At 43.2% G+C, this 22,505-nt stretch overlaps 1 protein-coding gene across 1 annotated transcript in view; it reads left to right on the top strand.

The window, feature by feature from the left end:
• Positions 1–1,045: 1,045 nt before the first annotated feature.
• LOC126277046 (heat shock 70 kDa protein 12A-like) overlaps positions 1,046–22,505 on the top strand; it is a 218,492-nt gene continuing 197,032 nt past the window's right edge. The window contains exon 1 of the mRNA XM_049977324.1: positions 1,046–2,193. Within this exon, the coding sequence (XP_049833281.1) occupies positions 1,098–2,193 (1,096 nt within the window). The 5' untranslated portion in view covers positions 1,046–1,097. The remainder of the gene's footprint in view (positions 2,194–22,505) is intronic.

Raw genomic sequence — 22,505 nt, 5'->3', positions numbered from 1 at the left:
TGGACGAAGAGAGGTGGAGGAGGTGATTGACGAAGAGGATGGAGGAGATTGACATTGACAGAGGAGTGGATGGTATTAAAGGAGTGAGAAAAGAGATGGGCAAAGAGGGGGAGCAAATTGACATAGAGGGGTTGGGAGAGAGGTGTAGATGGCCTAACAGGAGACTGGGATAAATACATACCAGCGCAACAGCAGGTAGTCAACTAGTTGCTTTATAAGTACCTGTTTAACTGCGGATAAGCCATGTATGGAAGTGAAACATGGACGATAAATAGTTTAGACAAGAAGAGAATAGAAGCTTTCGAAATGTGGTGCTACAGAAGAATGCCGAAGATTAGATGGGGAGATCACATAACTAATGGGTAGGTATTGAATAGGATTGGAGACAAGAGTAGTTTGTGGCACAACTTGACCAGAAGAAGGGATCGGTTGGTAGGACATGTTCTGAGGCATCAAGGGATCATCAATTTGGTACTAGAGGGTAACGTGGAGGGTAAAAATCGTAGAGGGAGACCAAGAGATGAATACACTAAGCAGGTTGAGAGGGATGTAAGCTGCAGTAGGTACTGGGAGATGAAGAAGCTTGCACAGGATAGAGTAGCATGGAGAGTTGCATCAAACCAGTTCAGGACTGAAGACCACAACAATAACAACAACAACAACGCGGGCGCACCTAATTCCGCGATATTCTTTTGTCTTGCGTTCTGGTTGTATCCTATTCACGGCTCGAGTCGCTAACCTCTACGCTACCCCTTCCAGTCTGTCATGTCGTCGAAGCTGAGGTAGAAGTAATGTCGTCGACCGCAGAAGGACTTGTCCCGTTGTCCTCCCTCCACAAAGCGTCACATGCGCAGAGACTTGGAGAAAGACTCGAATATTCCGGCAGTGCGCTACTGGTTGCGCTGCGCAGTAGCCTCGCGTGGCTCGGCGTGGCCAGGGCGGATGCGCGGACGGTCCAGCAAAACAACAGCAGGCAACAGAGCAGGCAGAGCGCGAAAGGCGGTCAGTTACATAAGGACGCTGCGGCGCCGTGGCGTGTGACGGTCGCCCGCGGGCGGCGAGGCCCACAGACCCAGTCAGTCGGCGCCTGGCCAGCCATGCCGCTGCAGACGCGCTGGCCCGAGGGCGCCGAAGAGGAGGAGGAGGGGCCGGCGCCGCTGGAGCACAAGGGGCTGTGCGTGGCCGCCGGCGCGCGCCCGCGCAGCCTCTACCTGCCGGGGGACGGCTCGCTCGAGGATATATTAGCCTCCGGGCACTGCGCACGCCAGTCGGTCGCCGCGTCGCCACTCGACGAATACACAGGCGTCCGGGCCGTGATGGAGGAGCTGTACAGCTACCCCAGGAACCACCACCCCTACCACCGCGCAGAGGCCACGACCGGCGGCGCGAGCAGCGGCAGCGACTCGCCACCCGGCGTCGAGGACTCCGATCACCGGAAACTCGGCACCGTGGCCGGCTTCTCCACCTGCTTCGCCGTCGGCAGTCTGTCAGACCCGACAGTGCGCGAATTCTACCCCGCCGCTGCTCGTCCCGGAAGAATCGCAGATGTGTCTGAATACACTCGACCAGCTACTGCCGACTACCGAGAGGCTTACGGCTACAACCTGTACGAGTCGCTGCAGTTTATAGACAAGGACCAGTCGTGGAAAGAAGCTCACGCGTATCCGGCCATAGCCGACGGTCGACGTGGGCCTCACTGCTACCTGGACGCGGCCGTGCAGACTTCCGACGAAGAGGGTTCCGTGCCGTCGGATGACTCGCGCAACCGATCGGATCGGTCTTCTTCGAACGGGTCGAACCAGTCACTGGACTTCCCAGAAAACGATCACTCCGGCGACACTGCTCCCCATGCGCTGCGTCCGTGGTTTCCCGACAACCCGATGATGAGCATAATACACGAGGAAGAAGGCGAGTCCAACGAAAAGCTCAGTTCAGATTCGAGTCACAGGTCGCATAGTTCTGTCGAAGTACCGGTGGGCGAAAAGCGGGAGACGGTGAAGCAAGAGTCCGCTGCGCTGTACGAAGAAGTGAAAAGTCCTCGAGTTTACGAGAACAACGTGCAATCTGAAACTCCAAACGACGAGAAGAGGTACCCGCTACCGCTGGATAAGCTCTCATCAACAGGAGATGCGGAAGCTGCCTCCAACGGCCGATACTTCTGCCTGGTGTCCACGCCACCTCCACAGGAGCCAGGTAAGGGGTGTCACTCATGTTCCATCGAGAAACTACGCACTGTACTTCGAAACAGTTTTGAGTGTATTTTGCCGAGATCCCAGTAAACGGCGAACTGAAAAAGCAAAAGAGTTATGGTATTTCACAGTTTTGTTCTCTTGACATTTCAGTGTTAGATGTACTTGAAGTATTGACTATATCCCCTGCATTGTGTCATCGCAAACTAGCGATTTTTTAAAAAAAAAAAAAAAAGAGGCAATTACGAAGGCCTGCTGGAAAGTAATCCTTGTTTCCGAATTTTTAAGGTCAAAACTCTGAAAGCTTTTTAAGTAAAACAACGTTATTACCATTCTACATGTTTATTCCTCACGTCTACATAGTGTAAGGTGGGGTAAATGCGACCTAGTTAAGTCTTGTGGCTATAAAACGCTTATCCGAGGTCAGATCTTAACGTTATATACGTTAAATTATACATAATACGAAGGAGCAACTGTTTGGAAAATATTATTGTTATTCCATCAATTGTTTTTGAAATATCCGTATTTTACGAAACGTCCATTTTTTGCCATTTGCAAAAATGGTGGGATAAATACGACCCCCTATTTTTTTGGCCGATTTTGCACGGAAATAGTTCTAAATGAACGGTTTCTTTGGGAAATAATCATAAGCAATTATGTTTTTTTACATAATCGAACAAAACGTATTCAAAAAATAATGTTTACAGTGCTAAATGTACTGAAAGTTAAATGCATGTAAATTTTATTCGATGAGATTTCGGGATTGCAGCCGGATCACGTTGACTTCTTGCCACGATATTTCGGCTGGCAATCGTCCAGCCATCTTCAGGTGAGTGTGCGTCACTGGAGACTGCAAGTTCCGGGAGTCAGCTTTATAGCAAAAAATTGGCGCGAAAACGCATGCGCATTGGCCACCGTCACAGGAGCGTCCTCTGTCGAAGTCCGCGCCCTCTGGAGCTACTGTTCTATCTTTGGAGCGCAGGCACATGCGTAAAGGTGAAAACTACATGTCCGCCCTCTGTCGGAATGCGCGCCCGCGTCGCTAAAAACAGACGTCAGTTGTCGCTAGACGTGTCATTTAGAATAAACCGTCTTCTCTCAGAGGAAATTAGAGAGATCACCGGGTCCCAAGCCTTGTCTAGTTGAAAACCGCCGTCACGATTTATAAGATTTTGCGCTAGGCGTATCTCCACAGATTCTTTAATAACGGAATCCCAAAAAGTTTTCGCTGGGGCCAAGATTTTCGTGGCCGAAAATTCCATAGCGTGTCCTGTGGTAATACAATGCTCAGCTACGGCCGACTTACTGGGCTGCAAAAGGCGAGTGTGGCGTTCGTGTTCAACGCACCTTTCATGTACTGTGCGCGTCGTCTGACCGATGTAAGCTTTGCCACACTGGCAAGGAATTTTATAGATTCCGGCCTTCCGCAGACCCAGATCGTCCTTTACCGAACCGAGAAGGGCACTAATCTTCGCCGGTGGCCGGAAGATTACTTTTACTTGATGTTTCCTTAGGATCCTGCCTATTTTAGATGAAAGGTTGCCGGCGTATGGAAGGAACGCCCTGGACCTGAAAAGCTCCTTATCTTCTTGATGTGAGTGGTCACGTTTCTTCCTTTTTAGCGCTGCTCTAATCTGATGTGGAGAGTAACCATTACCTCTGAACACCGACTCTAAATGTTCCAGCTCCTTTGTAAGGCTGTCTCCATCAGAAACAACATGAGCCCGGTGCACCAACGTTCTAAGGACACCAGTAGTTTGTGAAGGATGATGACAACTCGACGCTTGCAGGTAGAGGTCCGTATGTGTGGGCTTACGGTAGACAGAATGCCCTAATGACCCGTCCACTCTCTTGGTAACCAAGACGTCCAAAAACGGCAAGCAACCATCCTTCTCTATTTCCATCGTGAACTGGATGTTATTGTGGATTGCATTCAGATGCTGCAAGAACCGTGACAGTTCTTCTTCACCATGGGGCCACACTACAAAAGTGTCATCTACGTACCGCCAGAATACACTCGGTTTAAGTTCTGCCGAATCTAGTGCCCTTTCCTCAAAGTCTTCCATAAAAAAGTTTGCTACCAAAGGCGAGAGAGGACTTCCCATGGCAACACCGTCAGTCTGCTCAAAATACTCGTTATTAAATAAAAAGTAGGTTGAGGAAAGGACGTGATGGAAAAGTGCTGTTATGTCGGCCGTGAACTTATTGCTGATGAGAGACAAAGAGTCCATAAGAGGAACCTTAGTGAAAAGTGAGATGACGTCGAAGCTGACTAGTAAGTCAGTTTCACTGAGCCGAAGTGACTTTAGTCTACTAATAAAGTCAGCCGAATTGCGAACATGATGCGCACACTTCCCCACAAAAGGTCTCAGTAGAGAGGCGAGATGTGTCGCCAAATCATACGTGGGGGCGTCGATATTACTGACGATCGGCCGTAAAGGAACCTCTTTCTTATGGATCTTCGGAAGACCGTATAACCTGGGTGGCACAGAACTGTGAGGTCTTAGTCTTTTCGCCACTTCTTGCGGAATAGAAGAAGAATTCAGCAGTGCTGATGTTTTCCTTTCCACTTTCGCTGTGGGGTCTTTGCCAATCTTCCGATACATTGGTTCATTCAGCAAGTTGTAAATCTTCTGATTATAGACCTCACGTGGCAAAAGCACTGTAGCGTTTCCCTTATCCGCTGGTAAGATCACTGTATGAGGATCTTCTCGTAGCTTTCGTAATGCGGCCCTTTCCATGGCAGAAATGTTGCTCTTCTGACGTGGAGCTTTCGTGAGTGCACGGCAGGTTTCACGTCTAATTTCTTCTGCAGCATCACTAGGAAGAGGTCTTACAGCTTCCTCAACAGCACTAATAAAATCAGTTAAAGGCAGGGTCCTCGGCGTAGGAGCGAAGTTCAGGCCTTTCCCAAGCACAGACAGTGTTACGTTGTCCAAAACTTTATCCGTTAAATTGACCACGGAGCGTCGTAAAGCATCTTCTTGCGGTAACGTTGCTGACAGCCGGGTGAACTTCGAAACCTGTCTTGATGTAGATTCTTTATGAACCCAGTCCGATTTAGCCCAGGTCACGCCATCGACCCATGCCCAGGAAAGTGGACTGGGTTCATAAAGAATCTACATCAAGACAGGTTTCGAAGTTCACCCGGCTGTCAGCAACGTTACCGCAAGAAGATGCTTTACGACGCTCCGTGGTCAATTTAACGGATAAAGTTTTGGACAACGTAACACTGTCTGTGCTTGGGAAAGGCCTGAACTTCGCTCCTACGCCGAGGACCCTGCCTTTAACTGATTTTATTAGTGCTGTTGAGGAAGCTGTAAGACCTCTTCCTAGTGATGCTGCAGAAGAAATTAGACGTGAAACCTGCCGTGCACTCACGAAAGCTCCACGTCAGAAGAGCAACATTTCTGCCATGGAAAGGGCCGCATTACGAAAGCTACGAGAAGATCCTCATACAGTGATCTTACCAGCGGATAAGGGAAACGCTACAGTGCTTTTGCCACGTGAGGTCTATAATCAGAAGATTTACAACTTGCTGAATGAACCAATGTATCGGAAGATTGGCAAAGACCCCACAGCGAAAGTGGAAAGGAAAACATCAGCACTGCTGAATTCTTCTTCTATTCCGCAAGAAGTGGCGAAAAGACTAAGACCTCACAGTTCTGTGCCACCCAGGTTATACGGTCTTCCGAAGATCCATAAGAAAGAGGTTCCTTTACGGCCGATCGTCAGTAATATCGACGCCCCCACGTATGATTTGGCGACACATCTCGCCTCTCTACTGAGACCTTTTGTGGGGAAGTGTGCGCATCATGTTCGCAATTCGGCTGACTTTATTAGTAGACTAAAGTCACTTCGGCTCAGTGAAACTGACTTACTAGTCAGCTTCGACGTCATCTCACTTTTCACTAAGGTTCCTCTTATGGACTCTTTGTCTCTCATCAGCAATAAGTTCACGGCCGACATAACAGCACTTTTCCATCACGTCCTTTCCTCAACCTACTTTTTATTTAATAACGAGTATTTTGAGCAGACTGACGGTGTTGCCATGGGAAGTCCTCTCTCGCCTTTGGTAGCAAACTTTTTTATGGAAGACTTTGAGGAAAGGGCACTAGATTCGGCAGAACTTAAACCGAGTGTATTCTGGCGGTACGTAGATGACACTTTTGTAGTGTGGCCCCATGGTGAAGAAGAACTGTCACGGTTCTTGCAGCATCTGAATGCAATCCACAATAACATCCAGTTCACGATGGAAATAGAGAAGGATGGTTGCTTGCCGTTTTTGGACGTCTTGGTTACCAAGAGAGTGGACGGGTCATTAGGGCATTCTGTCTACCGTAAGCCCACACATACGGACCTCTACCTGCAAGCGTCGAGTTGTCATCATCCTTCACAAACTACTGGTGTCCTTAGAACGTTGGTGCACCGGGCTCATGTTGTTTCTGATGGAGACAGCCTTACAAAGGAGCTGGAACATTTAGAGTCGGTGTTCAGAGGTAATGGTTACTCTCCACATCAGATTAGAGCAGCGCTAAAAAGGAAGAAACGTGACCACTCACATCAAGAAGATAAGGAGCTTTTCAGGTCCAGGGCGTTCCTTCCATACGCCGGCAACCTTTCATCTAAAATAGGCAGGATCCTAAGGAAACATCAAGTAAAAGTAATCTTCCGGCCACCGGCGAAGATTAGTGCCCTTCTCGGTTCGGTAAAGGACGATCTGGGTCTGCGGAAGGCCGGAATCTATAAAATTCCTTGCCAGTGTGGCAAAGCTTACATCGGTCAGACGACGCGCACAGTACATGAAAGGTGCGTTGAACACGAACGCCACACTCGCCTTTTGCAGCCCAGTAAGTCGGCCGTAGCTGAGCATTGTATTACCACAGGACACGCTATGGAATTTTCGGCCACGAAAATCTTGGCCCCAGCGAAAACTTTTTGGGATTCCGTTATTAAAGAATCTGTGGAGATACGCCTAGCGCAAAATCTTATAAATCGTGACGGCGGTTTTCAACTGGACAAGGCTTGGGACCCGGTGATCTCTCTAATTTCCTCTGAGAGAAGACGGTTTATTCTAAATGACACGTCTAGCGACAACTGACGTCTGTTTTTAGCGACGCGGGCGCGCATTCCGACAGAGGGCGGACATGTAGTTTTCACCTTTACGCATGTGCCTGCGCTCCAAAGATAGAACAGTAGCTCCAGAGGGCGCGGACTTCGACAGAGGACGCTCCTGTGACGGTGGCCAATGCGCATGCGTTTTCGCGCCAATTTTTTGCTATAAAGCTGACTCCCGGAACTTGCAGTCTCCAGTGACGCACACTCACCTGAAGATGGCTGGACGATTGCCAGCCGAAATATCGTGGCAAGAAGTCAACGTGATCCGGCTGCAATCCCGAAATCTCATCGAATACTCAGTACGCCGGGAAAACTTCAAGAATCACATGTAAATTTTAATTTGAAAAAGACGATTTCATTGCACGGCGTTCCAACAGCGGTGTCGATCTCGGAATGTTAAAATCTCGAGCGACAGCTCGTAAAGACATCCCCAATTGCAGTGTAGCAACTGCTCGGCGAATATAATTTTGATTGAGTTTTGTCGTTTTTCATCTGTAATTTCGTACCATTTTCCTGAAAATAAACAAAAATTCACTGTTTTCCATAAAAAATAATTCCATATAGACAAACGATAAAAAATATGCGGTCGGATTCACTCCACCATTTAGCGATCGAATATACCCCAGCATGCCATTTTTCATTTAACACACATAGAAACAAGTTACAAGAAATTTCCAACAAATACGATACATACACTGAATAGGTCACTAAATGCATTACAAAATCACTTACCGTTTGTTTCGTGATCGTTTTATTTAGTAAGGTAAATCTAGTGATGCAATTTGCACAAAAATTAAATTGAAATAATCGAAAACACACTTGTTGTCTTTCGAGTGTGTGAATGTCAAATGCGGCAAAGCTGTCAAGGTGGCATTTTCGTTATTTCGAATACACTATATGGTAACAAAAAATGTTCAAATGTGTGTGAAATCTTATGGGACTTAACTGCTAAGGTCATCAGTCCCTAAGCTTAACACTACTTAACCTAAATTATCCTAAGGACAAAGACACACACCCATGCCCGAGGGAGGACTCGAACCTCCTCCGGGATCAGCCGCACAGTCCATGACTGCAGTGCCTCAAACCGCTCGGCTAATCCCGCGCGGCTATATGGTAACACTAATGTGAAATCGCTCCGCTTAGCCCTTTCTCACAAATAGAAGGCGGTCAGGTTTACCCACCCGGTCGGATTTACCCCACCTTACCCTATTTATTTCTCAACATAGTCACCATGGCAACAAACACATTTTTCCCAACGCGAGGGCAGCTTGTTGATACCCTCACCGTAGAACGTTTCACTACGATGACGGAGCCACAGCCTCACGTTTGCTTGCACCGCTTCACCACTGTCAAAGCGAACTCCACAAAGATGTTCTTTAAGTTTCGGGAATAGATGAAAATCGGACAGGGCCAAGTCGGCACTTTACAGAGGATGATCGATAACAGTGAACCAAAGGTGACGGAATGATGCAGATGTTGCAGCGCTCGTGTGTGGTCTGACATTGTCATTCTGAAGAACAGGATGCTCCAACCGTGGGCGAACGTTTTCTGTGGTTAGAAACTCAATTGCAGCACACTGTTTCTCACGCACCAGCATTGTTATCTTACACACCGTCATGTTACACGCTACGATACGGTGTCCTCTAACGTTAGAAGGCTGCTGTAGAACGTTAATAACGCTTGATTTATTTAAAAAGTTTTACAAATTTTCATGTAAAAAATTCGGAGGCGCCACTTTTCACCGCGCCCTCGTGCGTTGTCTGACAAAAGGCGAGCTAATAGTTCGGCTAAATATATTGACACTGGTTACGACTCTTTTTCTTTGTTGAGGTCCAGCTAAGTTTCGCGGTAACGATAGTTGGAGACGCAGTGCGTCCTCAGTTTGAAAAATAAGGAACTTAACTGTGTTTTCGTTGAAGTGATGAGGCGTTCAGTTATTAAAAAGTCGTTGTTTCTCATGTATCAACAATTCATATTCTCGGATTTCGTCGATACAACTAACTGTGGGTGTTTATCTTTACCTTGTTTGTTGCATGTTGGAATGTACACACAACCTCAGTACTGTACAAATATCGCATTCGTCAGCGAGTATTTTTTTGTTGTTGAGTTTATGTAAAGAAGTTTTTTTTTGTTCTTTAGGTTTAGTTTCGTTTCGATTTTGTTTAGGGTTACATACATCTGGCAATGTCATCTGGTTACACATTCTTTCCCCATCACCAGCATAATTCTACGTGACTCTTTCGCCATTGCTTCCTTGCAAGCAAGGAAAGATATGTTACCTTCTCTGTGTTATCTAGGCGGCTAGACAAAAGCGAGGGAGGAAATGAGCAACTTATTTTTAGGAGGAATCGCCCTCATTAAATTTTCAATTGTGTAAGGAAATTATGAGCAATTATACGAGAGTGGTCGAACCGTATTTGAAACGAATTTCAACGGAATACGAATTTACTGTTTCAACCATTATCATTAGTACTGTCATGTAGCACCACACATTTTGCGGGTTGTTAGCAGACATAGTTCAAGCACAAGATCAGTCAAAAGAAGAGGCTTGTGGGTTGAATACAGAGAAAAGTACAAGAAAAGTACAAAAGTATAAGAGATTTTATTTGTCAGTCTAAGATCGCTAGTTTCGTATTCATAATATTCTTGTTACGAAGTAACTCGTCAGCTCAGTAGCCACCACATGTGGATGAGTTGTTTAGTAGAGAGAATAGGTTTCCAGATGTATTGTTTAGAAATCGGAAAGCTGTACTATATGTAAGAGATCGGTAATTCCAAAGAAGTAAATACAAACAGTTTTTGCCACAGTGATCGCTGTTCTCCTTCCGACATAAAATGTGTAACTTTGTAGAGTGTACAAAAAGAGAGACAAGATGATAAGAGAGAAAAACACTCGTCGGTAAAAAAAAAAGACTATCAAGCGTTCTCAAGTTTTTGACGAAATACGTAGCAATGGAAATTCTGACAAGCAGATAATTTTACGAAAGGAACAGTTTGGGTTTCTCAGCAAACAACAATGTGAAAAAATTCTTACGTCTGGAAATTTTTACTCCAGTATCACTGGAAACAACTGTTGATCGTAAAATCGACAGAAATTGTACAGCTGATATAATGGAAAACAAAATGCGGATAGAAATCGAACTGTAGGCCTTCACAATCCCTTAGACTGCGTGCTGTCGCGCTAACCATGCGCTGGATGTACACACTGTATCGTCTTGCGGTGAAATTACATTCTCATTGCCGCAGAACATTATGTATTGAACGACCACATATTTTTCCCTACCGAATCGAAGTCGCATACCTGCCTTTCGCATATTTTCGCAAACTTTTATATCTAATGCGTTGTAAGTTAACAGAACTTCACTAGAAATATTGGGATGAAACAAAAATTTTCAGTCTGTCAATTCCGTTTGTAGAAATGACAGCGAGTTGCATTTCCTTGTGTGGAAATATTTCATTAAGGTTGATGTTACATCCTGCTTCATTGCAGAGGATATTGGAGCTCAGACGATAGCATTTCTCCGTGCGTAGATCTACAAGTTCACTTTAGAATGTTCTTGTCACTCAGATGGACCGTTGTCCTTTTCAAATCTGCTACTTGTAAGGTTACAGATCATCCGAAATCTGGATTTGCATTGTGCCTGCTGTTCTATTATGGATGTACAAGAGTATTTCTCTGTATTGTGCGTAGACACACTCAATTTCATAATATACTAACTTACTACTTCTAAGGCAGTGACTAAGCATTTCTAAAAGCCCGAAATATCATTTTTATCATCTATCACGCAAGCAAGAGTGTCAATTTTTTGTCTGTTTATACTTCACGATAACTTTCTCTGCGAGATAACACTATTCACCTAAGGTAACAAAAGACCAGCGTACTGCCGGCCACTGGTGGCCGACCGGTTCTAGGCGCTTCAGTTTAGTACCGAGCGACCGCTACGGTCGTAGGTTCGAATCCTGCCTCAGACATGGATGTGTGTGATGTCCTTAGGTTAGTTAGGTTTAAGTAGTTCTAAGTTCTGGGGGACTGATGACCTGAGATGTTAAGTCCCATAGTGCTCAGAGCCATTTGACCAGCGTACTGAAACACTGCTATCATAAGCCAATGCATCTGCGTGACGTCAAGAGAGAAGTTAATCTCCTTCGTAGGCACACTTTTGTCTCGTGTCCGACATTCTGATGACCTACGACGAAAATTTCCTGTGCTACAAAGCTTTGAAATGATTCTTCATAGCACATTAAATGCTTCAGAGGCCGATGCATGAGTCAGATCTGTATCAAAGAATTTGGGGATTCTCCGTCGCTCATCAGGACTTTACGAACTTAACCGACACTCTGTGCTCTTCTTTCAACTTGAGTGCAAGCAACACTGAGAAATTATGGGTGAAATGTATTGCATCTTTGTAAGTTTGAATCACACACTTATCCGAAGAAGGGAGTACTCATTTCCGAGGTCGCAGTGATTAGTATGCAGAACTTCTATTTTCTACATCTACATCTACATGCTTACTCTGCAATTCACACTTAAGTGCCTGGTAGAGAGATCATCGAACCATTTTCATACTACTTCACTACCATTCCACTCTCAAAAGGCGCGTGGGAAAAAGGAACACATAAATTTCTCCGTTCCATCTGTTATTTCTCTTATTTTATTATGATGATCATTTCTCCCAACGTAGGTGGGTGTCAACAAAATATTTACGCATCCAGAAGAGAAAGTTGGTGATTAAAATTTGGTAAATAGATCTCGCCACAAAGAAAACCGCCTTTGTTTCAGTGACTGCCACCCCAGCTCGCGTATCATATCAGTGACGCTCTCACCCCTTCTGCGCGATAACACGAAACGAGCTGTCCGTCTTCGCACTTTTTCGATGTCCTCCGTCAATCCTACCTCGTAAGGATCCCATACCGTGCAGCAATATTCCAGCAGAGGACGGACAAGTGTAATGTAGGCTGTCTCTTTAGTGGGTTTGTCGCACCTTCTAAGTGTTCTGCCAACGAAGCGCAGTCTTTGTTTCGCCTTCCCCATGATATTATCTGTGTGGTCTTTCCAATTTAAGTTGCTCGTAATTGTAATTCCTAGCTATTTAGTCGAATTGACAGCCCTTAGATTTGAGCGATATTTCGTATACCCAAAATTTATCGGATTCCTTTTAGCACCCATGTGGATGATCTCGCACTTAACTTTGTTTAGTGCTAATTGCCACTTTTCGTACTATACAGAAATTCTCTCTAGATCATTTTGTAACTGGAACTGATTGCCTGATGATTTTACTAGACGGTAAATTACAGCGTCATCTGCAAACAATCTAAGGGAGCTGCTCAGATTATCACCTAGATTATTTATATAAATCAGGAACAGCAGAGGGCCTATGACACTACCTTGCGGAACGCCAGATATAACTTCTATTCTAATCGACTTTACCGTCTATCACTACCTACTGTGACCTCTCTGAGAGGAAATCACGAATCCACGCACACAACTGAGACGATACTCCATATGTACGCGATTAGATTAATAGTCGCTTGTGAAGAAGGGTATCAAAAACATTCTGGAAATCTAGAAATATGAAATCGATATGACATCCCATGTCGACAGCACTCATTACTTCATCGGAATAAAGAGCTAACTGTGTTGCACAGGAACGATATTTTCGGTATCCGTGTTGGTTGTGTATCAATATCTCATTTTTTTCAAGGTGATTCATAATGTTCGAGTACGGTATATGATCCAAAGTCCTACTGCAAACTGAGGTCAGTGATATGGATGTGTATTTCAATGGGTTACTCCTGTTCCCTTTCTTCAATATTGGTGCGACCTGTGCTACTTTCCAGTCTTTAGGAACAGACCTTTCGTCAAGTGAGCGGTTCTATGTGACTGTTAAGAAAGGCGCTATTGTGTCTGCATACTCTGAGAGGAACATGATTGGTATACCATCTGGACCGGAAGACTTGCCTTTCTTAAGTAATTTGAGTTGTTTCGCAACACCTAAGATATCTACCCCTACCCCCCCCCCCATGAACCATGGACCTTGCGTTGGTGGCTAGGCTTGTGTGCATCAGCGATACAGATGGCCCTAACGTAGGTGCAACCACAACAGAGGGCTATCTGTTGAGAGACCAGACAAACGTGTGGATCCTGAAGATGGGCAGCAGCCTTTCCAGTTGTTGCAGGGCAACAGTCTGGATGACTGACTGATCTGGCCTTGTAACAGTAACCAAAGCGGTCTTGCTGTGCTGGTACTGCGAACGGCTGAAAGCAAGGGGAAACTACAGTCGTAATGCTTCCCGAGGGCATGTAGCTTTACTGTACGGTTAAATGATAATGGCGTCCTCTTGGGTAAAATATTAAGGAGGTAAAATAGTCCCCCATTCGGATTTCCGGGAGGGGACTACTCAGAAGGACGTCATTATCAGGAGAAAGAAAACTGGCGTTCTATGGATGAGAGCATGGAATGTCAGCTCCCTTAATCGGGAAGTTACGTTAGAAAATTTAAAAAGGGAAATGGGTAGGTTAAAGTTAGATATAGTGGGAATTAGTGAAGTTCGGTGGCAGGAGGAACAAGACTTTTGGTCAGGTGAATATAGGGTTATAAATACAAAATCAAATAGGGGTAATGGAAGAGAAGGTTTAATAATGAACAAAAAGATAGGAGTGCGGGTAAGCTACTACCAACAGCATTGTGAACGCATTATTGTGGCGAAGATAGACATGAAGCCCACGCCTACTACAGTAGTACAAGAGGAAGCCGCTGGTAGAGTTTTGCACAGAGCATAATTTAATCATAGCTAACACCTGCTTCAAGAATCATGAAAGAAGGTTGTATACATGGAAGAATCCTGGAGATGCTAGAAGGTATCAGATTATATAATGGTAAGACAGATATTTAGGAACCAGGTTCTAAATTGTAAGACATTTCCGGGGGCAGATGTGGACTCTGACCACAATCTATTGGTTATGAACTGTAGATTAAAACTAAAGAAACTGCAAAAAGATGGGAATTTAAGGAGATGGGATCTGGATAAACTGACTAAACCAGAGGTTGTGCAGAGTTTCATGGAGAGCACAAGGGAACAACTGACAGGAATGGAGGAAAGAAGTACAGTAGAAGAAGAATGGGTAGCTCTGAAGGATGAAATAGTGAAGGCAGCAGAGGATCAAGTAGGTAAAAAGACGAAGTCTAGTAGAAATCCATGGGTAACAGAAGAAATATTGAATTTAGCTGATGAAAGAAGAAAATATAAAAGTACAGTAAATGAAGCAAGCAAAAAAGAATACAAACGTCTCAAAAATGAGATCGACAGGAAGTGCAAAAGGGCTACGCAGGGATGGCTAGAGGACAAATGTAAGGATGTAGAGGCTTATCTCACTAGGGGTAAGATAGATACTGCTTACAGGATAATTATGGAGACCTTTGGAGAAAAGAGAACCACTTGTATGAATATCAAGAGCTCAGATGGAAACCCAGATCTAAGCAAAGAAGGGAAAGCGGAAAGGTAGAAGGAGTATATAGAGGGTCTATACAAGGGCGATGTACTTGAGGACAATATTATGGAAATGGCAGAGGATGTAGTTGCAGATGAAATGGGAGATACGATACTGCGTGAAGAGTTTGACACAGCACTGAAAGATATGAGTCGAAACAAGGCCCCAGGAGTAGACAACAATCCACTAGAATTACTGACGGCCTTGGGAGAGCCAGTCCTGACAAAACTCTACCATCTGGTGAGCAAGATGTATGAGACAGTCGAAATACTCTCAGACTCAATAAGAATGTAATAATTCCAATCCCAAAGAAAGCAGGTGTTGACAAATGTGAACATTACCGAACTATCAGTTTAATAAGTCACAGCTGCAAAATACTAACGCGAATTCCTTACAGACGAATGGAAAAACTAGTAGAAGCCGACCTCGGGGAAGATCAGTTTGGATTCCGTAGAAATGTTGGAACACGTGAGGCAATACTGACCCTACGACTTATCTTAGAAGGAAGATTAAGGAAAGGCAAACCTACATTTCTAGCATTTGTAAACTTAGAGAAAGTTTTTGACAATGTTGACTGGAATACTCTCTTTCAAATTGTAAAGGTGACATGGGTAAAATACAAGGAGCGAAAGGCTATTTACAAGTTGTACAGAAACCAGATGGCAGTTATAAGAGACGAGGGGCATGAAAGGGAAGTAGTGCTTGGGAAGGGAGTGAGACAGGTTTGTAGCCTCTCACCGATGTTATTCAATCTGTATATTGAGCAAGCAGTAAAGGAAACAAAAGAAAAATTCGGAGTAGGTATTAAAATCCAGGGAGAAGAAATAAAAACTTTGAGGTTCGCCGATGACATTGTAATTCTGTCACAGACAGCAAAGGACTTGGGAGAGCAGTCAATGGAATGGATAGTGTCTTGAAAGGAGGATACAAGATGAACATAAACAAAAGCAAAACGAGGATAATGGAATGTAGTCGAATTAAGTCGGGTGACGCTGAGGGAATTGGATTAGGAAATGAGACACTTAAAGTAGTAAAGGAGATTTGCTATTTGAGGAGCAAAATAACTGATGATGGTCAAAGTAGAGAGGATATAAAATGTAGACTGGCAATGCCAAGGAAAGCGTTTCTGAAGAAGAGAAATTTGTTAACATCGAGTATAGATTTAAGTGTCAGGAGGTCGTTTCTGAAAGTATTTGTATGGAGTGCAGCCATGTATGGAAGTGAAACATGGACGATAAATAGTTTGGACAAGAAGAGAATAGAAGCATTCGAAATGTGTTGCTACAGAAGAATGCTGGAGATTAGATGGGTAGATCACAGAACTAACGAGGAGGTAATGAATAGGATTGGGCAGAAGAGAAGTTTGTGGCACAACTCGACCAGAAGAAGGGATCGGTTGGTAGGACATGTTCTGAGGCATCAAGGGATCACAAATTTTCCATTGGAGGGCAGCATGGAGGGTAAAAATCGTAGAAGGAGAACAAGAGATGAATACACTAAGCAGATTCAGAAGGATGTAGGTTGCAATAAGTACTGGGAGATGAAGAAGCTTGCACAGGATAGAGTAGCATTGAGAGCTGCATCAAACCAGTCTCAGGACTGAAGACGACAACAACAAGATACCTACTTTAATGCCACTCATACTAACAGCTGTTCTGGTTCGTATTCTGGAATATTTACTTCGTCTTCTTTCGTGAAGGAATTACGGAAAACTGTATTTAGTAACTCCGCTTCAGTGGCGCCATCATCGGTAACATTTCCATCGCTCTCACGGAGTGACGGTATTGACTGTTTTTGCCACTGGTGTACTTTACGTATTACCAGAATCCCTTTGGGTGTTCTACCAAATTTTTAAGCAATATTCATTGTGGAAACTATTGAAAGCATCTCGCATTTTACAGAACAGCTGAAGAGATTTTCAGATGGTGAGAACGTTCACATGGCGGTTGTCGAATGGCACTGGACCCAATGAGTGGATTTCTATCGTCGAGGAATTGAAATATTTGTACATCGTTCTAACGGTAGATTACAAAGACTTGGCGACTCTGATGAAAAACAGTGTGATGTATCTGTGATACTTAGTAGTGTAATGCAGCGTTCAAAAAAAGTTGGTTGGCTTGCATAACACAGTAATGTGTAACTTACCTTACGAAGTCCACTCATATATCTTGAGCAGCCGCAACTTTCAAAGAATTTTCTTATTAAAAAGAAGTGAAATAAAAACCTGTCAAATGGAGGGTAATATGAAATTCTTGATCAATATTTAATAGTCGGTTAAAGAAATAATAAATAAACTACATTTGGTAAAAAAGATGTAATGAGGCTTAGACAATACACTACGTTTAGTTCCATATAATTTTGGTGTTTAGTAAGCCAGCCCTGTCTCTTTCATTGCAAATACCAAAAATATAGTCTTTCTTCACTGTGCCAGTAAAAACGGAATGGGCCTACAGAGAGCAAGCCAAACAGAGCACGTAGATATCTCCCCGTCCGAAAAATTTTCCGTCGCAGAAGAGTACTGGTTACAGTCTGTAGGTTTTAATGGTGTACATAAATTATAAATATGTCTTGCTGATGAAGATATTTCAGAATTGGTGTGAATTGTAAGCCAAGACACTTTTAATTATTTTCCAATTCAATTCAATTTTTAAAACATTATGTACAAAACTGTAACAGTTAAGCTTTTTGTTCTTGTAAATATGCATTTCTGTATTTGTTTATTCAATTTTGTGTACACTGTCACGATGTGTTGCCGATGGCTAAATTGAGCACACACTCAAAGGCCAAATAGACAAAAAAATATATTCCGCATAGTTGTCTCACAGTGCAATAATATACGATACGATCTGCAAAATTCAAAATGGAATGACTCATCATCACCTCTTCACTCATCCCCCCAAATAAACTGTGATTTATTAAACAGGTTTCTTTCTTATTTTGTTGAGTGGTTTCTGATTTCTTCCGTTTTAGATTGTAGCCGTTAGAACCTTTGTTGCCTTCGGGTTACTTAACTCTCAGCCAGATCTCTAATTGACTCTTCATGGACAATAGATTCATATAGATGATGTCCCACCTGGACAGCTTCTTTTTCGGTGATAGTTATTGAGAGTGGAATCAAAGCTTTCATTGTACAAGGAGCGAGCGCATAAGAACAATTAGAAGAAAGAAGAACAGTTGCCTCAGATCTCTTAGATGTTCCATGTAAACCGACACGCTACCTTGGCAAAATATAATTTCTGCTGATAAAGAGAAAGTTCCTAGCTAAAAAGTGGCCTGTGCGTAATTTACTAATACTCTCTGAATGCGCATTACACTTAATTATGGGATATAAGTTCCGCCTTGTGTGCAAAACTTTGTTTTTTCCTTGTTAGCCAAACATGCTTCAGTACCTCTATGCCATCCTCAGTGGGTTTTGTTTATTGGACAACTGTAAAAATGAACAGATTTTAGGTTGTAACTGATCCAACAGAATAATGCCTCAAGACAGTTTTTGTTCGTTTTTGTTCTTACATTGATTTTACATTATATTGTTTTGCAGGACTAACTGTATGAGTGCTGCACTGATAGCTTGTCATCTATAAATCAACAATTGTAAATGTGAATTGTATCAGCGAGTTAACCTAAGCCTTTATTTTTTTTTAAAAAAAACGTGATTTCGGTGTGGCAACATGTTTTGTGTACTTATTTGTTATTACTCACATTTTTTGTGACTGATCCTTCTTCTTTCTCGTTCCGAGGGCACTGCACACTCATATTACATGTACTTGGCATATTTTCAGTTTTGCAATCGTTTTTTCACTTCGCAAAACACTGTGTACACGATGTTGTTGTGTGTCCTAATCCCTCCAGCGTTCATTTGCTCCCGAGTGAGTTTGGCGTAGAATTTGAATTTTAGTTACTTTTTTCTCTCTCTCTTGTGTGTGTGTGTGTGTGTGTGTGTGTGTGTGTGTGTAAAATCTCCTTTAGCTGCTTATGTTGCCTTTTCTGTAAAGTTCCTTTAATCTTTTAAATAACGTGCCCTTACAGAGTGTAGTGTATTCATTTGAAATTTGTTTGCCTTCTTTATGTGAACGTTTTCTTCTATTGTTAGTTTGTGGTATAGGTTGTGATTGGGGAGACACAACATCGTGTGCAACGTGTCTTGCGAAGTGAAAAGGCGATTGCAAAACTCAAAATACGCAAAGTGCATTTAATATGTGTGTGCAGTGTTCTCGGAACGAGAAAGAAGAAGGGTCAGTAACAAAAAATGTGAGCAATAACAAATAAGTACACAAAACATGTTGCCACCCGACATCACGTTTTTAAACATATCAGAGCTTAGGTTAACTCACTAATAAAAATTCACAATTACATAGTTTGGTTTGCAGATGGCAAGCCATCAGTGCAGGACGTCATACAGATAGTCCTGCGAAACCATATAATCTAAAGTCAAGGTAAGAACAAAAACGAACAGGAATTGTCTTTAGGCTTTATTTTGTTAGAACAGTTTCAATCTAAAATCACTTTTAAGCTGACCAATAAAGAAGACCCACTGAAGATGGCACAGAGATGCTGAAACATGTTTTGGTAACAAGAAAAAAAACAGTGTTTTACATTAAAGGCTGATCCTATAGCCCATAATTTTAACTGCAAATGCGAAAGAATTACAAGAACCGCAAATCCAAAAGATGAACATTACACTTAATCTCAAAGTCTAAGACATACATCTGATAGTTGATATAAATTTTTGAAAACGTACCTGAGAAATTTCGCGAAAACAAAAACACAAACTTTCTTCAACAGCGTGGAAGCCAATGCTTGCAAGCAATCGACACTCATTACAGACATCATGGGACAACTGTGAAAAGGTGATTGATTCTCCTACGAGATAGCAACGCCTAATAGAGCAGAAACGTCGCTATTACAGATTGTTCGACTATTCCACAATAACTGAATATATCTTTAGGTGTGCCAAAAATAAAGACCACATTTTGATTCTCTTGTTCTCTTTTGCTACTGTACGACATGTACACGAGTGAAACTTCATTCAGTTCTATCTACGACGCTCAAGCAAGAATCATTGGCAGTTGCTGGGTTCACAATCTCTGCTTGTCAATACTCCATAACGGTTATGCCAGGCATGAATTTCATCTTCTGTTCGTAATCGTTTAATAAGGTCTGAATTAGCTCTAGTGTGCCGCATTCACTTTTGACGATAAGTTGTAGCTTCTTCTGCGTTTCTTTTTCTGCTGGACACTATCCCGATTCATCACGGAGTCGCATGTTAATTATTGGATTTGGCAATGTTAGTGGTAATGAAGTAGCCGGATGCCCTTCCTGTTGCCACATCTGATGAAAGCGAATCGTATTGTTTATATTGGCTTTTGCCAACAGGATAGTGGGTTGTCCACTAAATCGTAGAACTAACAAGAATATCATTTTTACGTTTCCTATTCCTGCTGGGTTAGCAGCTCTGAAAAACTTAATACGAAATAGTACCACACAATAGTTTCGTCAGAAGCCGGCTAGGCACATAAGTAGGAAATTGTATTATTATCAAGGGAAGAAAAACTTTTGCTGTTTACTTAACAATGAAAGGAAACCTTTTGTTCATCCCCTGCCTCCAATGGCTTTTTTCTGTCCTTTTCTCAGACGAAATTTAAGTATACGGTTGCTACGACATCTGCAAGTAGTCACGTTCTTCCCCGACTCCGCCTGTCTTTTAGCAATGTAACGAAAGTATATTGTTACTGTAATCAATGTGTGCTTCCGAGTGTACCTCCTAGATGATATTTCGACGACCGGCACAGCCGTCCTCTTCAGGTGCTGTGAGTTTTTCTATTATTTGTGGACCTATTCGTTTCCTGGACTCCAACCAGATTGTGAACTATTGTTGGTTTCGCGCCGCTATTAATAGCTGACAAGGAGACCACATAACAGTCGGATTTTTGTTTTTCTTTTTATACTTATGATACCTGAATTTGCCAACCGCTGTGGCCGAGCAGTTCTAGGCGCTTCAGTTCGGAACCGCCCTGTTGCTATGGTCGCAGGTTTGAATCCTGCCTCGGGCGTCGATGTGTGTGATGTCCCTAGCTTAGTTAGGTTCAATTAGTTCTAAGTCCAGGGGACTGATGACCTCAGATATTAAGTCCCATAATACTTAGAGCCTTTTGAACAATTTATTTAATACCTGAATTTCAGAACTCAAATATCGGTCTATTAAACCAAACCAATATTCTCCTTAAAATCGGCTGTGAAATTCCCGGGGCGCCCTTAACATCCTAAAGCCACGTTGTTATTTCCAGGAGCTGTGTGGCTCTGTGACAGAATGGCCTTCTTCCATGTGGGTAGCTGTGTTCGATGCGTGGCCATGATAGAGTTTTAAGCAAAAGTGTGTATTTCACGAGCATTTCCGTGAAGCATTAAATACACAAACATGAAAAAAGTATTTGTAAAATTTTTAATATAAAAAGTCCTTTGTTCCCATCTTTCATAAAAGATCAGTATTCAAGAATTTATATTTGCAGCTGAAACAGGAATTATGTCTGTGATATGTAATTAAAAATAAGAAGTCGTGCGTATTTCATAAAAATGACAATTACACATATGTTAATTAAAATATATTTGACGAATTTTACAGTAAGTGTAACGGATATAAGCGAAGATATTTTAGGGGTGGCCGAGCGGTTATAGGCGCTACAGTCTGGAACCGCGTGACCGCTACGGTAGCAGGTTCGAATCCTGCCTCGGGCATGGATGTGTGAAATGTCCTTAGGTTAGTTAGGTTTAAGTAGTTCTAAGTTCTAGGGGACTGATGACCTGAGTAGTTAAGTACCATAGTGCTCAGAGCCATTTGAAAAATTTTTTATGAAGATATTTTTATGTATGGTACCTTAATATGTACAAACATTACTGTATCGGTATTCCTCTGCATCAAACAGTCTTCTCACAAATACATCATAAACTTTATGACATTATGTTTTCTGCATGGCCATAACTGCACCACTAAGTAGGCTACGCCTATCAGTATAGACTAATGGTTTTGCTTCCAAGTGTCCACACTTCAGCATCTGACCTGCTGGCCAGGGAAAAATAAGCATTAATGTCATGCTCTTGCCACATGTGTTTGGAGATAGTAACTAACTTAAAATGCATGACTTTCAATATCTATAATTATTAGTTTGCAAATGCCCGCCAGGGTAGCCGAGCGCGCTAACGCGCTGCTTCCTGGACTCGGTTAGGCACACTGGCCCCGGATCGAATCCCACCGGCAGATTAACGACGACGGCCGGTGTGCCGGCCAGCCTGCATGTGGTTTTTAGGCCGTTTTCCACATCCCGCTAGGTGAATACCGGGCTGGTCCCCACGTTCCGCCTCAGTTACGAGCGTCGCAGACATTTGAAACACGCCCGCGCTATTTCACGCTTTACACTAGACGCAGATAGTTGGGGTACACTGATTCCGTCCTGGGAGGTATGGGGTGGCGGCAGGAAGGGCATCCGGCCATCCCTAAAACTAACATTGCCAAATCCGTTGTAACCACGACGACCCTGCAATCACTGCGGGACTATGGGGTAAGCGAAAGAAAGAAAGAAGGAATTATTAGTTTGTAAATGACATAGATACTGATGTATGTTGTTTAGTGCACCGTTCTCATTCACCAACTAAAATATCTGCAATTAGACCTATCACACCCTGTACTTAAATGTCATTGGTTTTCGAACTGAAGG

Source organism: Schistocerca gregaria, chromosome 1, assembly GCF_023897955.1.
Source record: "Schistocerca gregaria isolate iqSchGreg1 chromosome 1, iqSchGreg1.2, whole genome shotgun sequence".
Lineage (NCBI taxonomy): Eukaryota > Metazoa > Arthropoda > Insecta > Orthoptera > Acrididae > Schistocerca > Schistocerca gregaria.
This window is presented reverse-complemented; position numbering and strand designations above follow the sequence as displayed.